This window comes from Bombina bombina, chromosome 4 (genome assembly GCF_027579735.1).
Source record: "Bombina bombina isolate aBomBom1 chromosome 4, aBomBom1.pri, whole genome shotgun sequence".
Taxonomy (NCBI): domain Eukaryota; kingdom Metazoa; phylum Chordata; class Amphibia; order Anura; family Bombinatoridae; genus Bombina; species Bombina bombina.
The window spans coordinates 376,528,157-376,552,683 of NC_069502.1; the positions used below are offsets into that span (position 1 = coordinate 376,528,157).

The 24,527-nt window shown below is 37.7% G+C and overlaps 1 protein-coding gene across 8 annotated transcripts in view; it reads left to right on the forward strand.

The window, feature by feature from the left end:
* The window catches only part of NLGN1 (neuroligin 1), a 679,524-nt gene that overhangs the window by 72,513 nt on the left and 582,484 nt on the right, over positions 1-24,527 (forward strand). Inside the window, exon 2 of one of the 8 annotated variants that reach the window (XM_053710150.1) lies at positions 3,042-3,057. The exons of the other annotated variants lie outside the window; for them this stretch is intronic. Coding sequence (XP_053566125.1) covers positions 3,042-3,057 — 16 coding nt within the window. The remainder of the gene's footprint in view (positions 1-3,041; positions 3,058-24,527) is intronic. 8 annotated transcript variants of the gene reach the window in all.

Consider the following 24,527-nt stretch of genomic DNA (forward strand, 5'->3'; position numbering starts at 1 on the left):
CCAACGGTGTGTCCGGTCCACGGCCCGCCCTGGTTTTTTAATCAGGTCTGATAATTTATTTTCTTTAACTACAGTCACCACGGTATCATATGGTTTCTCCTATGCAAATATTCCTCCTTAACGTCGGTCGAATGACTGGGGTAGGCGGAGCCTAGGAGGGATCATGTGACCAGCTTTGCTGGGCTCTTTGCCATTTCCTGTTGGGGAAGAGAATATCCCACAAGTAAGGATGACGCCGTGGACCGGACACACCGTTGGTGAAAGTAATTTATCAGGTAAACATAAATTCTGTTTTTTTTTTTTTAGAAGTTTCAAGGATTGCTTCCATTTCCCTCCCCACTGTATCATGTGACAGCCATTAGCCAATTACAGACTCATATACATATACACAGTGAACTCCTGCACATGCTCAGTCGGAGCTGACACCTCAGAAAGTGCATGTAAAAAAAGATAGAAGTAAATTTGATATATTTTTAACTTTCATGACTCAGATAGCAAGTTAATTTAAAATTTGAGTTTAGTGCCCCTTTCAAACATTCTGGCTCATTCATCCGAAATGATTGACAAACCCTACACTTGCACAGGTTTTTGCATTAGAGGATGGGGCAGGGTTGCACAAGCAATTGCTACTTATGACAACTTGAGGGTCCTGAAATCAAATAATATTATGTTTAATATTGCTTGTTTAAAAAAATAGGTCTTGCAGAGCCTAATAATCGTTTTTAGATGTTCAACAAAAGATTTTACTCAAAAGTAGAATTGTATTGATTTTTAAATCATAAACTCTGTCAGTCTCTCTACTTTCAATACTGAAATTAAAGGGACACTAAACCCCAACATTTTCTTTCATGATTCAATTAGAGAATACAATTGTAAACACCATTCCAATTTACTTCTTTTGTCTTTTTTGCTTCATTCTTTAGATATCCTTTGTTGAAGAAATTGCTATGCACATGGGTGAGCCAATCACACGAGGCATCTTTGTGCACCAACCAATCAGCAGCTACTGAGCCTATCTAGATATGCTTTTCAGCAAAGTATACCAAGAGAATGAAGCACATTAGATAATAGAAGTTAATTAAAAAGTTGTTTAAAATTGTATGCTGTTTCTAAATCATGAAAGAAAAAAATGTGGGTTTAATGTCCCTTTAAGTAAAGGTCTATTCAATTTTTGTTTTTTGTATAGTAGATTTCTGTTTATAAAAAAAAGACGTGTGTAAATCTGCTATACGCATCAATGCAGGATACAGAGAGGGCGGACTAAGAGTAAGCATATAAATTTAGAGACTTTCAGTAGGCATGGATATTTCTCTGAAAAAGTGGTAACCTCAGTGTAATGCATAGGGCCACGCCCACCTTACGTCAGTACACATGTGGGGATACTCGGAAGCCACCTAACACAGGATTGTCACAGCTGATTGAGAGCAGGTAATATAACGCTGCCTTTTGTTGCCATTTGGACTAGCGAGTGTTAAATCCTCTTCAGATACTTATTAATATCAGGATACAGCTACAACCCAACTACACAGACCTATCTATTACTTACTCACTTCAGTGGAGGCTTAACGGGACTGTATCATCCGACAACGGCACAAAATGTCAATCAGGGCTTTCTCTGGGGCTCCATTATTTTGTTTATTATGTGATTCATACCTAATTTTCTAGGTAGGTCACTTAAATTCCCTTTCTTCCTCATTTTGATGCTGATGAGTTTGAACTTCAGCAAGTCGTCTTTACCACATCTAAATATATTGAGTTGATGCCATGAGATTGACTGATTAGCAGTTTGTGTTACCAAGCAATTTAATAGGTGTACCTAATAAAGTGGCCGGTGATATATATATATATATATATATATACATGCACACACACTCATGCTTCTCTTTCTTATCGCTGTATGTGGCAGTCCTATGCACTAAGGGATGGATGCACAAGGTTTTTCACGGGAATCAGGTAGTAGTCACTACTGACTTATGCAGCACCGCTACTGCTCTCGCATGACCTTTCAAACACCCGAGCAAGCGAGTTTAGCGTTTTTTATTATATACCAATTTTATGACTGTCAGTTTGTATCTCTCTCTTCTATCCTCTGTCATCTCTCTCCTCTATCCTCTGATTTCTCCTTCCTCTCTCTCTCTCTCTCTCTCTCTCTCTCTCTTTATCTCTGTCTTTATTTATATGTATATATATATATATATATATATATATGGACAAAGTGGGGGGTATATTGTAGGGGATAAAACCCTACAAAACCTAGTTAGCGCAGGAAGTGGCCTAGGTTGCAGGGTAGGTAGGGGATTCAGTAGTGGCAACCGTATATCTCAAAGAAAGGGGGGATGTCCTGGGATATCCCTCCAGTGGTAGAAATGTAGAGTGAGGGGTTTAGAGAAAAGCGCCTCTATAGGAATCTATTCCCACATTCCCTGTATAGATTAGTATACAAACAAAGTTGTTTAGTGTAGAAAATGTACAAGATTGGAATTTGTGCTGTATAGAATTCCAACTAATAATACAATGTTATATTATAGTAATCACTAATTGTAGTTGGTACACTCAATTGTGTGTGTTTTGCATATGTTCCATATAAATCTCAAAAACAAGGTAGTCCAGCCACAAATTAAATGTGGAAGAATAAATGCTGTAACTGCAATAAAGCTTAAAACACTCTATCCAGTAGGTATTGCACTTACTAGAACAAACCTCAATCGTATGAGGTAAGTTGCCGCCTCTTGTAAGTGAGAAACTTCAGGATTCCAGTAGTGTGGATAGATATTTGGCCATCTGTGTCTTGCCTCCTCCTCTCAGAGTATGGATTCTGTATGCTTTATCTTTTCCTTCTCCTCTCAGAGTATGGATTCTGTGTTCTGTGTCTTTGCCTTCTCCTCTCAGAGTATGGATTCTGTGTTCTTTGCCTTCTCCTCTCAGAGTATGGGTTCTGTATGCTGCTGATGGACTTTCTCCAGGTTCCCCGCAGTGTTTATATGGAAATAAAGGCAGAAGAGAAAAACATAGCGTAAAATTGTTTTTATTAAGATAAAAAGTAATATAAAAAGACAAGTGGCCACTCACATGTTCAATCCTCAAACATATGAGGTATGTAAAAGACACTCAGTATTAACCTGTGTTGTTCCCCTTAAAAGATCTGGTGTGCAAGTGTTTTTCCTTTTAATTTCACGGAAAATATCTTACAAAGATGTTTAAAACCACAGATCCAGTGGTGTCCGTTTTTTTATATATAGTCAGGTAATACAGCGTGGTAAAAGCAATGTTATATGCAAAGTCAAGACGGTAAACTGATGGAGTCAAGATTGACTCCCAAAACAAACAAACAAAGTCTTGTAGTGAAATTCCCTTACGCGTTTCAAAGCCTCTTATTGTGCTTCTTCCTCAGAGGGTGAATAATCTGGGTCTATACTTTCTGATCATAAAAGCCGGGCGGCGGCACGCCCCTCATGACAGATTCCGTGATATCATTGGTTAGAGTTAGTGTCTATTACTAAACTTTTCCTGTTTGTGTCGAGTTGCGTAATCGACGTGTTCTATGATTGGCTGAATAGTGTAGGCAGAGTAAAGTAACGTTAACATATGTTCTGTGACGTCACTCGTAGATTTAGATAGTTTCAGTTAAGCGTGGTTACCATGGTGACAGGTAAATAGTCTCGTATCAATACAGTACTTAAGGGGTATATTATGTTTCTTTTGGAACGTGCTGCATTGATACGATCGTGCTGTAATTTATTAATTTCAGATGCGGGAAGTAGTTTTAAAATTTAGCAAAAAACAATATTTTTTCGATACCCTATTGTTTTAAAACTGTATAAGCAGCTGGGTGGCTTTTCTTTTTGTTAAGACAATTTAAAAGTACACCCATTAAAAATACACACATTAAAAATACATAAAACATTTCTGTTCATGATAAAGGATGAAATCATGTTATGAATCTCGTTCTGTTGAAATTTTCTATAGCTGCAAATTGTACATATACATTTATTTATTTATATTCTTGTGACCAAAATATCCTGACTACTAAGCGTTTATGGTTTTGTTCACGCAATATTTCTATGTATAGAACAAGAATCCTTGGTTTGTTATTAGGATCCCAGGTGTAATCAATGAGTGAACAAATATTTTTTGGTATTACCCAGAAAATAATGTCTATTAAAAATGTGTTCCTTAGGGATTAGACATTATGTAAGATGGGATTACATATTTTAAGTGAAGTATATATACATATATATGAGGAAATATTGTAAGTTATCTTAGAAGGCTAATTGGCGAAGTTAAGTTTAAAGAAATGTAAATTACTTGTGTTATTTTGTATTTTTATTGTGTATTTCAGTATGGTCAATAGGTAATGTTTTTTCATATGCATATATGTAGGTGCTTCATTAAACCATATTCAAGGTATCAATTTAAATATGATTCTGATAGTTTAAGTGCTATGCAAAACACACACAATTGAGTGTACCAACTACAATTAGTGATTACTATAATATAACATTGTATTATTAGTTGGAATTCTATACAGCACAAATTCCAATCTTGTACATTTTCTACACTAAACAACTTTGTTTGTATACTAATCTATACAGGGAATGTGGGAATAGATTCCTATAGAGGCGCTTTTCTCTAAACCCCTCACTCTCCATATATATATAACTATATATATATACAGAGTCATGGCCAAAAATATTGGCACCCCTGAACATTAAGATCTCTGGAGATGGACTTGTAACCTTGAGATTGTCCATGCTTTTTCACAAATTTTTGTTCTTAAATCCTCAGACAATTCTTTGCTGCTAAATCTCATCTCCATGCTCAGTGTGGCAAACAGAGACACTCAACAGAAAGGTTGAGTCAATTTTTCAGCATTTTAACTGGGTGCCGATATGATTTCTATATTGTCAGCACCTGCTAATTAATAAAGGTGAGTTTAATTACAAATTATAGTAGCATCACAAACTTGGAATGCAATTATTTCTTGCAATTTTGAGAAGGTACCTTTTTTGTGTCATAGCAATACAAACAAAAGAAATAAACACGAGCAGGCCTAAACATTTGTAATTGCAGTAATTGCAACAATTTTCTGGGCGAAGTGGTGCATTATCTGACAGACATGCAGGGGTGCCAATATTTTTGGCCATGACTATATATATATATATATATAAATATAATTAGTATGATCTAAAAACTGTAGATATGCCAAATAAAACCCTGAAATAACTCTGAGAGCAAGATGATGCTTTTGTTTTGTTCTTTTTAGCTTTTGTTTATATAATAATTAATAAATGAAAGGAGAAAAGAAGAAAAAAGAAGAGAGGGGACAGGGAACATAAATCTAAATGCTTAGGGCACTCAGGCCCCTATTTCTCTCATTATCCCTCAGTACATTTAGAAAATCAGACAAAACTCCTCCAGAGCCATGGGCTTAGTAGACCTTTTGTTTTCATGTCATTTTCAGGTCTTGAGGTTAATACACTCTGCTGCTGCTGTTTGAGAAGTGAGGGCATATACGTTTCAGTATGTCAGGAATAATTATAACATGTCAATACAGAATAAAAACATAAAGTGTATAAACAGACCAGACTTCCAGAGTGTTTCTTGAGCTTTTCCTATTCATGAGTATTAGCTTTGTGGTTATGCTGTACGGCTACCTTAACTGTTCTGCGCATCAAGGAATAATATTGTGCTCATTAAAGTGAAATAAAACTAGCAATTTTGTATCATGCATTAAAAACATATTTGGAATATTACAGATTACTTGACAATATATTATTATTATGTTTTCATATGATATATGACATATTTTGAATTAATATTATTAAGCCCAGGCATTTCACAGTTCTGCCCACACATATTTCATATTACCCAGCCTCCAAGAACCCACTGTAAGCATGGAAATAGGTGGAGAAATAACTTATGCATGGCCACATGGAGAGGGGTAAGAGGGTTATATGCGCCACCTGGAATTTTTCTCTTTATATTCAAATCTTAAACACCTACTTGATTTACTGTTTACAAATAAATCAACATATTTAAAATGATGTATAGCTAGGTCATATATACTTTAAGTAACTCTCTGCTTCTGCTCATGTGCCATTGGGGCATATGTATAAAGCTCCGTATGGAGCTTGATGCCCCGTGTTTCTGGCGACTCATCAGACTCGCCAGAAACAGCAGTTATGAAGCAGTGGTCACAAAGACCGCTGCTCCATAACCTGTCCGCCTGCTCTGAGCAGGCGGACAGACATCGCAACAATACAACCCGATCGAGTACGATCAGGTTGATTGACACCCCCTGTTGGAGGCCTATTGGCCGCTAGTCTGCAGGGGGCGGCCAATAGGCTCTTGTGAGCTGCTGGTGCAATGATGAATGCGGCAAACGTTTTGCTCGCTGTATTCAGCTAAGTCTGGCGGCGGACCTGATCCGCACTGGCGGATCAGGTTCGCCAGACTTTCATAACTAGAGGCCCATGTCTTAATGTTACTCAGGCATTTTTATTTCCCCCTTCCCCAGAAAAGGTTTTTTTTTTTTGGAAGGATGTCCAATCATATCTAAGTTTAGCATCTCTGATATCTCATATTTCACCATGCATGTGGAAAACCCCAATAGGCTCCAAAGCATTGACTCAAGAGCACGAGTATGCAAGTGTTATATTTAACAATACCCAAAACCTCTTCATAACATTGTCCAATGGGTCATAGTTCCAATATATGTGCAACCCTCACTCCCCTGCCACTGTGAGCATCCCATATTACTATGTTAATCCAAAAGAAGTGCACTCTGTAGCAAAAAATCCTTACCTCCACCAGTGGTAGTGTAGTGTAATCACATATCACTTACTGATTTTCTTTATAGGTGATCCATTATTGTGTTCCTCACATGTGTAACTGTATGTTACATCACTCTATCTGGTGCCTGCACTATTAAAAGTTACAGGTGCATTGGGCCTGATGATATAAGTCTAGTGAAATTCGAAAAAGGCAGATTTTGCTATGCATCTCCAAGGGATGTTCCCTGCATTTCTGTATGTGAAGGAGGGAAGAGCCTAGTGTGCTATATATCTGCATAACATAAGAGTTCTGCTGCATTTGTGCTTTTAATTTATATTACGCTAGACTTAAGAAGAAGTTTTATTACATTTAAACTTTAAACTTTTTATTTTGTATTTTTTTATACAGCAGTATATTTAGCTTTGTGATTTTACAAATTCTGATTATGCTTTGACAGTTTCTGTGTAACTTTAATGAATTATGATCATACATTTACGTTTATGTGTATCTTTAACAAATTACATTGCACTTTGTATTTCTTCTATTTAAAATAAAACTGAAATAACTGACAGCTTCAGATTCCCAGAGAGTTTTATTACTTTCTATGGGCCATATAAGCAAAGTTTCTCTAGTTTGGAGATAAATTATTGTGCAGACTTCACAGGGGCTAACTCACTGAAATCTATAATTAAAAGGGCAGAATCTGGAAGTCCCTGAGAGACAAGAGCTGCCTTATAGAGAAAGTACTGAGATTCTCTGGGATATGGAATTTTACAAGGGAGAGAAAAGTTAACTGAAGAACACCTCAGGCTGATATAAAGGTGCAGATTCTAAAATATTTGCCGGTATAGACGTGGTTTCCACACAGACACTTGCAGGCGCAACCCTCATGGGATCCTATAAAAACGGGGACTGTCCCTGCAAGTGGTGAGATGTCTTCTATAGAAATAATGATTGCTCTCTGCTATGTAAAAGTTTGCAATAGAGGATGAATAACACAGGGAGAACCCAGCGTATGTTTAAACTTTAATATTATGCCTAACACATGTCAAATTATGCTGTTTTCGGTGTACTGTACCTTAAAATTGCTGTTATATCAAATGCATAGGTTTTCCATTCAAAGTAATTGGTGTTTTGAGTATTTTGCTAAAAGTTTGCCACCTTTTAATTTGCAAGAAAAAAACAGTGAGATCTGCAGCAAATACAAATTAAACTGAAACTCACTACAATTTAACTTGTTTTGACACTAGTGTAGTATATATTACTTTTGTCAATTAAAAAAGTGTTTTGTGAATTTTGAGCTAACTTTACCTGCATACAGCTGTCAAGACAAGCATGTGTGAAATACAGTATTTCACAAGAATTGTGACAGAGTGTCAGACATACCCTTTGAACTTTTCTGTTCAGCTCAGAGAACTCCCCTGTCCATCCCACTTTCTGAAGCTGTGTTTTATTTAGGATTTTTTTTTCAACTTTCCACTTTGAACTGTCAGTAATGTTTTGCCCATATTAAATATTGAGGGCCATTGTTTTAGCGAAGAAGTGGTTTTGAAGCTGCTCTTGCCCATGAATAGTATAATTTGCCAGTTGTCTTCTAATTGTGTTTTTCCTTATTGGGGTAGGACATTCCTGCTTCATCTGGGTTTCAATTCTAGATGCAGGTGCTATTCCACTCCTTTATGATGTTAGCTTTGTATACTGGTCTTCTGATGGGATAATATCTTAAAGGGACAGAAAACATCCTGTAATTACAAGACATTTCTGTTGTGTTGCTATAGAAAAACATACCATCCAAGTCTTAACATTTTTTAAAAAAATTAACATCCTTTTAACTGCAATTATTTTTCAATAGCTAAACCCCACTCGCCATTTGCTTAATTTGGAGGAGTCAATTTGGGCTTTAGTCTGCAGATAACAATGCAAGCCATGGGGGCCCATTTATCATGATGTGATCGGACATTATCTGATATTGCGGATCATGTCTGCTGCACATCAATAAATGTCGACAGCATACACTCTCGGCATTTATCATTGCACCAGCATTTCTTGTGAACTGCTGGTGCAATACCGCCCCCTGCAGATTCGCGGCCAATCGGCCGTGAGCAGGGGGTTTCAATCAACCCGATCGCCAGAAACACGGGGCATCAAGCTCCATACGATGCTTGATAAATAGGCCCCATGGTCTTAAAGGTAGTATACAGTACTATTTTTAGATATAGCCAATTAAGCATAGTTATATAACAGAGTTAGCCTTGAGAAGTCAGCAGAGTGCTTTTCATGAGAATTAGAAATTGTTCAATTTCAGAGGTAAATTACATGAAAAGATGACATAGGGGGCAATTTATCAAGCTCTATATGGATTGATGGCGTATGCTGTCAGCATTTATCGATGTGCAGCGGACATGATACTCTGTCCGCACATTAATAAATCTACCCCATAATGAGAATATAATGCAAAGTTGTTTTAGTACACATAACTAAACATTTTATATAAACTTTTCAAAGTGTTTACTGTCCTTTTAAAGGGACATGAAACTCAAAAAATGTCTTTCATGATTCAGATAGAGAATACAACTTTAAACAACTTTCTAATTTACTTCTATTATCTAATCTGTTTTATTCTCTTGGTATCATTTGTTGAAGGAGCAGCAATGCACTACTGGTTTCTAACTGAACACATGGGTGAGCCAATGACCATCAGTTTATATATGCAGCGACCAATCAACAGCTAGAACATAGGTTCTCTGCTGCACATGAACTTGCCTAGATAAACATTTCAGCAAAGGATAACAAGAGAGAGAAGCAAATTAAATAATAGAAGTAAATTGGAAAGTTGTTTGAAATTGTATTTGCTATCTGAATCACAAAAGAAACTTAAGGCCATATTACAATTGGAGCACTAAATATCGTTTTAGTAAAAGCGATATTTGCGCTCCACTGTGTAATACCATCATACGCTAATGTGCCTTGGTATTACATGTTGTCAGCAATTCGAATGTGGGAAGCATTGCGCTCACAAGAGTATGCTTCCATAGGCTCCTATGGGAGTCTCATTCTCATGCTGTGATACACGGAATGAGAATCTTGCGCAGCGAAGGGGGTAAGTAGCGCAGTGAAAGCAGCAAAGTGTAAATATATATGTATATGACTATATACATATACCATATATTTATGTGTTAATATGTGTATATACACATATTAACACATAAATATATATGTATATAAGCATATACATATATATTTACTGGGAACACACAGTTCCTGTAGACCGCAATGTAAAGGCACTTGTCAGTGCCGTTTTTCTCCAACATTGGTGTGTCCGGTCCATGGCGTCATCCTTACTTGTGGGGAATATCTCTTCCCCAACATGAAATGGCAAAGAGTCCCAGCAAAGCTGGCCATATAGTCCTTCTTAGGCTCCGCCCACCCCAGTCATTCTCTTTGCTGTTGCACAGGCAACATCTCCACGGAGATGGTTAAGAGTATGTGGTGTTTAGTTGTAGTTTTTAATTCTACTATCAAGAGTTTGTTATTTTAAAATAGTGCTGGTATGTACTATTTACTCTGAAACAGAAAAAGATGAAGATTTCTGTTTGTGAGAGGAAGATGATTTTAGCAGACAGTAACTAAAATCCTTTGCTGTTTCCACATAGGACTGTTGAGATGAAGTAACTTCAGTTGGGGGAAACAGTTAGCAGACTTTTCTGCTTAAGGTATGACTAGCCATATTTCTAACAAGACTGTGTCATGCTGGAAGGCTGTCTTTTCCCCTCATGGGGACCGGTAAGCCATTTTCTTAGTCTCAAGCAGAATAAAGGGCTTAATATGGGCTATAAAACTGGTAGACACTTTTATGGGCAAAATCGATTGCTTTATTTGGGCATTTTATACATGTTTATGCTGGTATTTCACACTTATAAACTTGGGGAACGTTTTTTAACGTCAGGCACTATGTTAGACACCTTTTCCAGTCAGGAAGGGCCTTCCCAGTTGTAGGCTGAGCCTCATTTTCGCGCCATTACTGCGCAGTTGTTTTTGAGAGCAAGACATGCAGATGCATGTGTGAGGACCTGAAGATAGTTGGAAAAGTTCCTAGAAGGCGTCATTTGGTATCGTATTCCCCTCTGGGCTTGGTAAAGTCGCAGCAAAGGCTGTAGCTGGGACTGTAGAGGGGTTAAAACTGTAACCGGCTCTGGTTTCATTATTTTAAGGGTTAAAGCTCTGAAAATTGGTGTGCAATACTTTTAATGCTTTAAGACACTGTAATAAAGTGTGCTCTGTTTAAAATTTAAAGAGACAGTAACGGTTTTGTTTTAAAACGGTTTTTGTGTTTTATTGACAAGTTTAAGCCTGTTTAACATGTCTGTGCCTTCAGATAAGCTATGTTCTATATGTATGAAAGTCAATGTGTCTCCCCCTTCTAAATTATGTGATAATTGTGCCAAAGCGTCCAAAGTAAGGACAGTACTGTCACAGATAATGAAGTTGCCCAAGATGATTCATCAGATGAAGGGAGTAGACATGGTTCTACATCATCTCCTTCTGTGTCTACACCAGTTTTGCCCACGCAAGAGGCCCCTAGTACTTCTAGCGCGCCAATGCTTATTACCATGCAACAATTGACGGCTGTAATGGATAACTCCATAGCAAATATTTTATCCAAAATGCCTGCATATCAGAGAAAGCGCGATTGCTCTGTTTTAAACACTGCAGAGCAGGAGGGCGCTGATGATAATTGTTCTGTCATACCCTCACACGAATCTGAAGGGGCCATGAGGGAGGTTTTGTCAGATGGGGAAATTTCAGATTCAGGAAAAATTTCCCAACAGGCTGAACCTGATGTTGTGACATTTAAATTTAAATTAGAACATCTCCGCGCACTGCTTAAGGAGGTGTTATCTACTCTGGATGATTGTGACAACCTGGTCATTCCAGAAAAATTATGCAAGATGGACAAGTTCCTAGAGGTTCCGGTGCACCCCGACGCTTTTCCTATACCCAAGCGGGTGGCGGACATAGTGAATAAGGAATGGGTGAAGCCCGACATACCTTTTGTTCCCCCTCCTATATTTAAGAAATTATTTCCTATGGTCGACCCCAGAAAGGACTTATGGCAGACAGTCCCTAAGGTCGAGGGGGCAGTTTCTACTCTAAACAAGCGCACTACTATTCCTATCGAGGATAATTGTGCTTTCAAAGATCCTATGGATAAAAAATTGGAGGGTTTGCTTAAAAAGATTTTTGTACAGCAAGGTTACCTTCTTCAACCCATTTCGTGCATTGTTCCTGTCACTACAGCAGCGTGGTTCTGGTTTGAGGAACTAGAAAAGTCGCTCAGTAGTGAGACTCCATATGAGGAGGTTATGGACAGAGTTCACGCACTTAAGTTGGCTAACTCTTTTATTTTAGATGCCGCTTTGCAAATAGCTAGATTAGCGGCGAAAAATTCAGGGTTTGCAATTGTGGCGCGCAGAGCGCTTTGGCTAAAGTCTTGGTCAGCGGATGTATCATCCAAGACAAAATTGCTTAATATCCCATTCAAGGGTAAAACTCTCTTTGGGCCAGAATTGAAAGAGATTATCTCAGACATCACTGGGGGAAAGGGCCACGCCCTCCCACAAGATAGGCCTTTCAAAGCCAAGAATAAGTCTAATTTTCGTTCCTTTCGTAATTTCAGGAACGGACCGGGCTTTAATTCTGCATCCTCTAAGCAAGAGGGTAATACCTCACAGACCAAACCAGCCTGGAAACCGATGCAAGGCTGGAACAAGGGTAAGCAGGCCAAGAAGCCTGCCGCTGCTAACAAAACAGCATGAAGGAGTAGCCCCCGATCCGGGACCGGATCTAGTGGGGGGCAGACTCTCTCTCTTTGCTCAGGCTTGGGCAAGAGATGTTCAGGATCCCTGGACGCTAGAAATAGTTTCTCAGGGTTATCTTCTGAAATTCAAGGAACTACCCCCAAGGGGAAGGTTCCACATGTCTCACTTATCCTCAAACCAAATAAAGAGACAGGCATTCTTACATTGTGTAGAAGACCTGTTAAAGATGGGAGTGATACACCCAGTTCCAACGGCGGAACAAGGAATGGGATTTTACTCAAATCTGTTTGTAGTTCCCAAAAAAGAGGGAACTTTCAGACCAATCCTGGATTTAAAGATCCTAAACAAATTTCTCAGAGTACCATCGTTCAAGATGGAAACCATTCAAACGATTCTACCCACAATCCAGGAAGGTCAATTTATGACTACCGTGGATCTAAAGGATGCATATCTACATATCCCTATCCACAAAGAACATCATCAGTTCCTAAGGTTCGCCTTTCTGGACAAACATTACCAGTTTGTGGCCCTCCCATGCGGGTTAGCCACTGCTCCAAAGATTTTCACAAGGGTACTCAGATCCCTTCTAGCAGTTCTAAGACCAAGGGGCATTGCAGTAGTACCGTACTTGGACGACATTCTAATACAAACGTCGTCTCTTTCAAAGGCAAAGGCTCACTCAGACATCGTTCTGGCCTTTCTCAGATCTCACGGATGGAAGGTGAACATAGAAAAAAGTTCCCTGTCTCCGTCGACAAGAGTTCCCTTCTTGGGAACAATAGTAGATTCCTTAGAAATGAGGATTTTCTTGACAGAAGTCAGAAAGTCAAAACTTCTAAACGCTTGTCAAGTTCTTCATTCTATTCCTCGTCCTTCCGTAGCTCAGTGCATGGAAGTAGTAGGATTGATGGTTGCAGCAATGGACATAGTTCCTTTTGCGCGAATTCATCTAAGACCATTACAACTGTGCATGCTGAAACAGTGGAATGGGGACTATACAGACTTGTCTCCGGTGATTCAAGTAGATCAGAAGACCAGAGACTCACTCCGTTGGTGGCTAACCCAGGATCACCTGTCCCAGGGAATGAGCTTCCGCAGACCAGAGTGGGTCATCGTCACGACCGACGCCAGCCTAGTGGGCTATCTTTGGGCTATTTTCTCCCGATAAACATTCTGGAACTAAGAGCGATATTCAATGCTCTCAGGGCTTGGCCTCAGCTAGCAAAGGCCAGATTCATAAGATTCCAATCAGACAACATGACGACTGTTGCGTATATCAATCATCAGGGGGGGACAAGGAGTTCCCTGGCGATGAAAGAAGTGACCAAAATAATACAATGGGCGGAGAATCACTCCTGCCACCTATCTGCGATCCACATTCCAGGTGTGGAAAACTGGGAAGCGGATTATTTGAGTCGTCAGCCATTCCATCCGGGGGAGTGGGAACTCCACCCGGAGATCTTTGCCCAGTTGACGCAACTATGGGGCATTCCAGATATGGATCTGATGGTGTCTCGTCAGAACTTCAAGGGTCCTTGCTACGGGTCCAGATCCAGGGATCCCAAGGCGACTCTAGTGGATGCACTAGTAGCGCCTTGGACCTTCAACCTAGCTTATGTGTTTCCACCGTTTCCTCTCATTCCCAGGCTGGTAGCCATGATCAAACAGGAGAGGGCCTCGGTGATCTTGATAGCTCCTGCGTGGCCACGCAGGACTTGGTATGCAGACCTGGTGAATATGTCATCGGTTCCACCATGGAAGCTACCTTTGAGACAGGACCTTCTTGTTCAGGGTCCATTCGAACATCCAAATCTGGTCTCCCTCCAGCTGACGGCTTGGAGATTGAACGCTTGATTCTATCAAAGCGTGGGTTTTCAGATTCTGTGATAGATACTCTGGTTCAAGTCAGAAAACCGGTAACTAGAAAGATTTACCATAAAATATGGAAAAGATATATCTGCTGGTGTGAATCCAAGGGATTCCCATGGAATAGGATAAAAATTCCTAGGATTCTTTCCTTTCTACAAGAAGGTTTGGATAAAGGATTATCTGCGAGTTCTCTAAAGGGACAGATTTCTGCTTTATCTGTCTTACTACACAAACGACTGGCAGTTGTGCCAGATGTTCAAGCATTTGTTCAGGCTTTGGTTAGGATCAAGCCTGTTTACAGACCTTTGACTCCTCCCTGGAGTTTAAATCTAGTTCTTTCAGTTCTTCAAGGGGTTCCGTTTGAACCTTTACATTCCATAGATATTAAGTTGTTATCTTGGAAAGTTTTGTTTTTGGTTGCTATTTCTTCTGCTAGAAGAGTTTCTGAGTTATCTGCTCTACAGTGTACTCCGCCCTATCTGGTGTTCCATTCAGATAAGGTTGTTTTGCGTACTAAGCCTGGTTTTCTACCAAAGGTTGTTTCCAACAAAAATATTAATCAGGAGATAGTTGTACCTTCTTTGTGTCCGAATCCAGTTTCAAAGAAGGAACGTTTGCTACACAATTTAGATGTAGTCCGTGCTCTAAAATTCTACTTAGAAGCTACAAAAGAGTTCAGACAAACTTCTTCTCTGTTTGTCGTCTATTCTGGTAAAAGGAGAGGTCAAAAAGCAACTTCTACCTCTCTTTCCTTTTGGCTTAAAAGCATCATCCGATTGGCTTATGAGACTGCCGGACGGCAGCCTCCTGAAAGAATCACAGCTCACTCCACTAGGGCTGTAGCTTCCACATGGGCCTTCAAGAACGAGGCTTCTGTTGATCAGATATGTAAGGCAGCGACTTGGTCTTCACTGCACACTTTTGCCAAATTTTACAAATTTGATACTTTTGCTTCTTCGGAGGCTATTTTTGGGAGAAAGGTTTTGCAAGCAGTGGTGCCTTCCGTTTAGGTAACCTGATTTGCTCCCTCCCTTCATCCGTGTCCTAAAGCTTTGGTATTGGTTCCCACAAGTAAGGATGACGCAGTGGACCGGACACACCAATGTTGGAGAAAACAGAATTTATGCTTACCTGATAAATTACTTTCTCCAACGGTGTGTCCGGTCCATGGCCCGCCCTGGTTTTTTTAATCAGGTCTGATTAATAATTTTCTCTAACTACAGTCACCACGGCACCCTATGGTTTCTCCTATTTTTTCCTCCTGTCCGTCGGTCGAATGACTGGGGTGGGCGGAGCCTAGGAGGGACTATATGGCCAGCTTTGCTGGGACTCTTTGCCATTTTCTGTTGGGGAAGAGATATTCCCCACAAGTAAGGATGACGCCGTGGACCGGACACACCAATGTTGGAGAAAGTAATTTATCAGGTAAGCATAAATTCTGTTTTTTCTAACAACCCACTCCCACTAACTTTAGCCTTCAAAATTCTGCCTAGTATAGTTATTTTATTAAAAAATAAAGATGCTGCTATCTTTATTTTTTTAATTAAATACACTACACGGTATTTTGGGGGCATTTGTGGCACATTTATAAAAATAACCAAAGATCTGTCTCTGGTTAATTGTATAAGCGCTAATTGCTACTGCAAGTTTGCGGCAGCAATAAACAGCCACTTGTAACGGCTGGTTAATTATCACGCAACCACAAACCGATAATTTTGCCTGTTTGCGGGCACAGAATAATTGAGCTCTCCCCTTGTAATCTAGCCCTTAGCTGCTACTTAGCATTGGGAAAATTTTTCACCACATAGGTCATAGGAGAACAATTTTCCATATAATGCTTCACTAAACTCTGATTACAAAAGGTGTTTCAATTAATGTCCTTCTTCAAATGCCCTAACTTACAGAATTAATATCAATTTTTTTAATCATTAAAAGACAAATACAACTCACATATGTGCTATGATGTTACCTTTTGCATTAAATATATAGGGCCATATTACAAGTGGAGGCGTATTTAACGCTCCTGCTCGCACACTCACTCTGCTAGAAGTAAGCTTTTTTGCATGTGTCGAGTAGCACTCATATTACAAGGTAAAAGTAAACAGTTTTTGCTTGTGCGCTAACCCGATGTGTGTAAAAAGACGAATTTAGACTATCACACAAATAATAATGTATTTTCCAATATAAGTCAATGGAGGAAAAAAAAATAACACCCTACACTCGCACAAACACATATGCATATTCTCAAGTGCACTAACCCGACATGCAGTGACGTATTATGGCCTAGGCAAACAAGGCCGGTGCCTAGGACAGCAGATTTGGGATGGGAAGCACATCTGTCCTATCCTCTCTCTAAAAGCCAGCACACAGTGCAGTAAGCGATAATGTGCAGGCTTTTACAGAGAAGACAAGGCACGTGCGCTGATTAAGGTCACTCTTCACAGACAGTGCTCCTTTAAACTGTTGCTTCATTTAGAGCCACCAGCATTTTTGCAGTGGAAGCGTTCTTGGTGAAAAACTTGCCCAGGGATATGCTTACAAGGTGAGGCTGGAGGAGAAGACCTTGTGCCGATATGCTGCCTCCCCTTGTCAGCTGTGGTGGGTCTGCGAGCTTAGTGCTAAATGCAGGAATTAGTAACTAACAGACTGGATGCGTCTGTGCACTGCTTAGATCAGCTCGTGAGGTCTAATCCTAAACTCAGCGCTAATGTATGTTAGCTACTAATAGCTAGCTTTCTCTGCATTCATGAACCCCTGGAGTAAATAGTAAATGGACACTTAAAAAGTTTAATTACTTGAATGATGTTAATTACTTTATGTTGTTCCATGTGAAGGGCAGTGATTGTTTCAATGTGTATTCTTTTTTCCTTCCCTTCCTCTCTCCCTTCTTTCCCTTTCTCCCTCCCTTCCTCCCTCAACTCCCTACCTCCCTCAACTCCCTCCATTCTTTCTTTCCCTTCTTTCCCTCCCTCCCTCCCTCCCTTCTTTCTCTCAACTCCCTCCCTTGATTCCTTCTTTCACTCCTTTCTTTCCATCCCTTCTTCCCCTCCCTCTTTTTTTCCCTCCCTCCCAACTTTTCTCTTCTCTCTTTCTCCCTCCCTTCCTTCTTCCCTTTCCCTCCCTTTTCTCGCCTCCCCTTCTTTTCTCTCCCTTCTCTCAGGGAGAAAATGGTATGAGATGCAAGTGTTTTGCTAGCCCATTTTCTTTTGAACTATGGGGGGAAAAAAACATTTTAAACACTGACCCAAAAAATATTAAGGGGAAAAAGGGACTAAAACCTTTTTTTTTTTGGGGGGGGGGGGTGTCAGCAGAATTCTGAGTGCCTAGAGCAGCACAAAACCTAAATACGCCACTGCCAACATGAAAATATGAATATATTCTATTTATTATTCTATTTATTTATAAATACATATTACTACATATATCTGATAATATTTTGGTAAAATATCTCTCTCTCTCTCATATATACACAGAGATATTTACTTAGAAATACTTAGAACATTGTCCCCTATGTGATGAAAATTGGAATGTGAAATAATTTACAGTATATGCACAGTTACTTTATTCAATATGAATATTACATAAATATAATGTATCCGTATACATAGGTATTTCTGTGCTTATATGTGTAACTATGTCTGTAAATACATAAATACCTATATACATCTTTAGATATGTATATGTATTTATCTCTATCTTAAAGCTCTTTGCCTGCCTTTTTTTTTCAACAATTGATCTCATATCTTTGAGCCCTTAAAACTTTTTTGTGCAATATTTTTTTAAATAATTTTTATTAGGCAGTGTTATTATGAGTGTAACTCTACTTTGTAATGTATTTTTGATGTGTTGTTTCGCAAAACAGTTACCGTAACCAGAGCTCTGGATGCAGTAATCATTCTAGTGTAAATCACTATTGCGACCAAGCGGTCCTGTTTACTTTTAACTTGTAATATGAGCAGGAAACCCGATTCATGCAAACATCCGTGATAAACGCCTTTTCGCTCATGCATAATCTGGCCCACAGTGTTGTATGAAAATGGTGTGTGAAGAGAATATTCATGTAAATATCTAGGTTACATAAGGATTTGACAAACAATAAAAAAATGAAAGTCTCAGTGTTAAATAATGCATTCTTGAATAATATTTTTAAACTAAGCACAATATTTAACTTAATTTTCATAAATTATCAAACAATAAGCTTAGACTTTGGTCTCTTCTGTATATATATATATATATATATATATATATATATATATATATAATGTGTGAATGTGTGTATTTAAACTAAAGTTACATAAATCTCCACTTGTAAAATTAACTTTATTCTCTTGTTATCTTTTGTTAAAATCCAGGTGGGAAAGTTTACAAATGTGGACTTCCCTGGAGCAATACAGGGCAACAGTTTTATACCAATACTATAAATTTGTCAAATCACTAGATGGCCGAAGTGTTGCTGCCATGCAGTGTTCTAGACATATGCATGTTGTACCTAGCTAGGTATCCTCTATGACAAAGAATACCATGAGAACAAAGCAAATTTAATAATAGAAGCACTTAACTTTTATAGTCTCTGTCTGAATCCTTAAAAAAAATACAGTCTCTTGTCCCTTATTTACACAAATATGTGAATGCTTTATTTCCTAGCTCTGGCATTTATTAATGGCCACTCTACTTTTCAATGTGTCCTAGAGATACTTCTGTAATTAAAAGCTCAGCTTTTAAAATATTGAGTTTTTAGTTAGCAAGGGGATATCCAAGATAGTGTACAGAATGTTGTTAGAAGGTTGAGTGCTAATTGTACAAATACATACTTCAATATTTTCATCCAGGATTGGGAGGCCTAGGTTGGATCAGGGAGACTTGTGGACAGAGTTGTGGATGTAATCATTAAATTTGCCCTTGGTTTTTCTTTGGAGCACCAAGACAGAGCTCCCAAACCACGAATATGCCACAGTATGTGGGAAGGTTGAACGCTCTACAAATGGAAGATTTCAAAGTGATGTAGAGCAAAGGGCATAAAACAGCTATGCAGTAAGAAAGAATCAAAGCATGTGCTAAAGGTACTAATGAGGCAATGCTAAATAAGTTGTAGTACAAGTAGGGTACAAACTGTAACATAATTAGTCATTATACCAAAATAATATTATCTTCACAGTGACAAAGTCAGCTATATTTTGATATACTTTGTTGAAAAGCATATCTAATTAGGCTCAGTAGCTGCTGATTGGTGGTTGCACATTGCTATTTCTTCAGCAATGGATATCTAAAGAATGAAGCTAATTATATAATATAAGTAAATTGGAATGCTGTTTAAAATTGTATTCTCTATCTAAATCATGTAAGAAAACATTTGTGTTTTATATCCCTTTAAGGCTGTTTGGCTTTAATAGTGAAAAATTGCACTGGTCATCAAAAAATCATAAAGGAATATCCAAGCAAAAACAAACAAACAAACAAAAAAAATACTAAAATGGTATAAATGTGTTATATTCAGTTCTTATTTAATAATTGCATTTTTCTTTTACCAATAATATTTTATTTTTCTGAAAACTAATTTCTAAACATTATTCTTATCTTAAGAAAAAATATATTGAAAAAGTACAAGTTACCATCAGCTTTGCAATATTTGTCATTTTTTTTTTTTATCAAGAAACTTTTTCCATCTCATATACTCAGACAATAATTTTTTGTTCATAACTTTCGGGAAGAGGCAGCTGCCAATATTATCTGAAAATTTTGGAATGCACCATATGTACAGTATATATTTATATATACCATATATATATATATATATATATATATATATATATATATATATATATATATATTTTTTTTTTTTTTTTTTTTTTTTTTTTTTATTTATTGATACATAGGCTTGGCAGTGAATTCTCATACTTCATCATAGAACTAGCTAGCAGTAAAATGCAACAGATCTTCTGTCTTACAGCACTGTTTTGATTAACAGATAAATCATGTCTTCAACAGGGATTCTCTTGATGATACCCTTGTACTTTGAAACTTATCCCAGTCCTTGGATGTGTTAAAGATTCATAGCTATCCTGAGAATTCAAACCTATACACCATCCAATACTGAATTACGACATTTATAACACAAGACTTTCCAAATATGATTTAAGCCAGCAAATAGTGCTTCCCTTGTGTCACACTCAACTATATCATGAGCAATCTTTATATTTTGTGACATTTAATGCCGTGAGTGCTTGCAGCTGTACCAAGTAAAGTGTGTGCATGTGTGTGCGCACAGGTACACACACAAATGCAAGCACAGGTACACAGTGAGTGCCTTCAGCTGTACCAAGTAAAGTGTGTGCATGTGTGTGTGCACAGGTACACACACAAATGCAAGCACAGGTACACACAAACCACACAAACACACTTAACACACACAAACATACACACTTATACAAACATGCATATACACAATTATAAACACACAAACACTTGCAAACCTACACCATATATATGCAAATATGAAGAAACACAAATACACTTACACACACACTCACACACAAAAACAAAATCTCACATGCACTCACAGGCACTCTCAAACAAAAAAACATACATACTTGAGCATGCACAAACTCACATACAGACTAAAACATGCTCATGCACACACATACGTGCACATGTAAACACACATATGTATTTTTCACAGTAATAAAAAAAATGAATGGCAAAACAAGTTAAAACAAGGAGCCACTGGTATCTTAAAATTAGTGCCTGGCCCCCCTGGTTTAGAGTCACCAAAACACCTAAGGATGCCTCCCACGTCTCCCATAATACACAAACATACACACAGATGCCAACCCTAAATAAGCCTCATATATTATTCTCCAAAATACCTAGACTATCACAGATAACTATTATTTGTAAATGTTACGATGTTCGTTTTATTGGCTTACTTAGATTTAAAATGTACTTGCTAGTCTTTTGTTTTGCAACAATTTCTTGTTTCTTTCTTATATAATGTAATATTCACTTTTAAGATGTTATCTAGATTATTGCATTAATATAAATGCATTTTTTTTTAAATGTTCAGAACACTTTTGCAGATTCAAAAGGAATGATTAAGCTTTTGCCAAAAATGTACTATAATTTTGTTTAGTTGAAATAATGGCAACATGATTTTTTTTTTAAATAAAGTGACATCATTGTTACATTTTATTTTAAACAAATCTTTATTCGAAGGATATTACATTGAAAATAAAATTCCTTATGTTTTAATGTGTATATATATATATATATATATATATATATATATATATTTATTTATTTATTTATTTATTTATTTATATATACAGTATATATTGTAAGTTCCCATGGGAATAGGGCCCTCAATTCCCCCTGTATTTATCTGTAAAATTTTGTCTTTTATCGTATTGTTTCTGCATTGTACTGTTATCCTTGTACGCATGGGCAGCGCTGCAGAATCTGTTGGCGCTTTATAAATAAAGAATAATAATATATATATAAATACATACATACATACATACATACGGTTTCTGTAATAGTTCTCTGAAGGTTTTAGAGTGACTTCTGCAGACCTTGGAACATTGATCCATAAGCATTTTACACAGTGATTGTTTGGTCAGTGTAGGAGCTTATTGATAAATTGATATATATATATATATATATATATATAAAACATTTAGCTGCTAAACATACTGAACCAGAAATAGAATATATTAATGAAACTAATTATTATTTTCCAATTAGTAATAATTATAATAATATAATAGATTTGGCTGAATCAGTAGTTTGTTTTATTATATATAGTGGGTACAGTGGTTTTATATATAAACATAAAACATAAAATTAACATGGAACATCTTGAGAAATTTCTGTCTGTTTATAGTATAACATATTAGCCAAATGTAAACATTTTAAAAAGAAATAAACACGGTATTGCCTTGTTTGGACAAGCCAATCTGGACTTGTCACTTAAGCAGATAAGCTAGCCACAGTCATTATGTTTAAAAGAACTGCATGGACTGAGGCCAATTCGACAATGATGTGCAGCAGGGTTAGCCTTAAGCAGTCTGCAGTGTTCTTTTCCAGCTCTAAGACTTAGAAAATTATTTTAGGAATAAAATTACATTACAAATTTGGGAAATAAATATTGCAAGTACAATTTATTGCAAGGTTGTTTTAATACTCAAATATTTGATATCACTGTTTATTGTACCTTTTGATATTATATACCTCTTGTTTTTGTGTAAAAATTGGCTTATTTCATGATTTTTACAGAAAACTAGTGATGTCGCGAATAGTTCCCAGCGAACATAGCATGTTCGCGTTCGCCCCCATTAGTCATCATTGAGTAAACTTTGACCCTGTACCTCACAATCAGCAGACATATTCCAGCCAATCAGCAGCAGACCCTCCCTCCCTCCCAGACACTCCCACCTCCTGGACAGCATCCATTTTAGATTCATTCGGAAGCTGCATTCTTAGTGAGAGGAGGGACAGTGTAGCTGCTGCTGATTTAATAGGGAAATCGATAGCTAGGCTATTGTATTCAGTGTCCACTACAGTCCTGAAGGACTCATCTGATCTTTGCTGTAAGGACAGCACCCCAAAAAGCCCTTTTTAGGGCTAGAACATCAGTCTGCTTTTTTTTCCCTGTTTAATCTAATTGCAGCTGCCTGTCTGCCAGCGTGTGTGAGGAAAAAAATGGAAATAAACACACTTTTTCTAACTTTGACCCCCAAAATCTGTTACTCATCTACAACCACCAAAAACACCCATGCTAAATAGTTTCTAAATTTTGTACTGAGTTTAGAAATACCCAATGTTTACATGTTCTTTGCTTTTTTTGCAAGTTATAGGGCCATAAATACAAGTAGCACTTTGCTATTTCCAAACTATTTTTTTTTTTTCAAAATTAGCGCTAGTTACATTGGAACACTGATATCTGTCAGGAATCCCTGAATAGCCATTGACATGTATATATATTTTTTTAGAAGACATCCCAAAGTATTGATCTAGGTCCATTTTGGTATATTTCATGCCACCATTTCACCACCAAATGCGATCAAATAAAAAAAATTGTTCACTTTTTCACAATTTTTTTCACAAACTTAAGGTTTCTCACTGAAATTATTTACAAATAGCTTGCGCAATTATGGCATAAATGGTTGTACATTTTTCTCTGGGATCCCCTTTGTTCATAAACAGCAGACATATATGGCTTTGACGTTGCTTTTTGATAATTAGAAGGTTGCTAAATGCCACTGCGCACCACATGTGCATTATGTCCAGCAGTGAAGGGGTTAATTAGGGAGCATGTAGGGAGCTTTTTGGAGTAATTTTAGCTTTAGCGTAGTGTAGTAGACAACCCAAAGTATTGATCTAGGCCCATCTTGGTATATTTCATGCCACCATTTCACCGCCAAATGCTATCAAATAAAATAAAAAACTTAAATTTTTCCAAATTTTAGGTTTTTCACTGAAATCATTTACAAACATTTTGTGCAATTATTGCACAAATGGTTGTAAATGCTTCTCTGGGATCCCCTTTTTTTCAGAAATAGCAGACATATATGGCTTTGGCATTGCTTTTTGGTAATTAGAAGGCCGCTAAATGCCGCTGTGCACCACACGTGTATTATGCTCAGCAGTGCAGGGGTTAATTAGGGAGCTTGTAGGGAGCTTGTAGGGTTAATTTTAGCTTTAGTGTAGTGTAGTAGACAACCTCAAGTATTGATCTAGGCCCATTTTGGTATATTTCATGCCACCATTTCACCGCCAAATGCGATCAAATTAAAAAATATAGTCAACTTTTTCACAAACTTTAGGTTTCTCACTGAAATTATTTACAAACAGCTTGTGCAATTATGGCACAAATGGTTGTAAATGCTTCTCTGGGATCCCCTTTGTTCAGAAATAGCAGACATATATGGCCTTGGCATTGCTTTTTGGTAGTTAGAAGGCCACTAAATGCAACTGCACACAACACGTGAATTATGCCCAGCAGTGAAGGGGTTAATTATGTAGCTTGTAGGGAGCTTGCAGGGTTAATTATAGCTTTAGTGTAGAGATCAG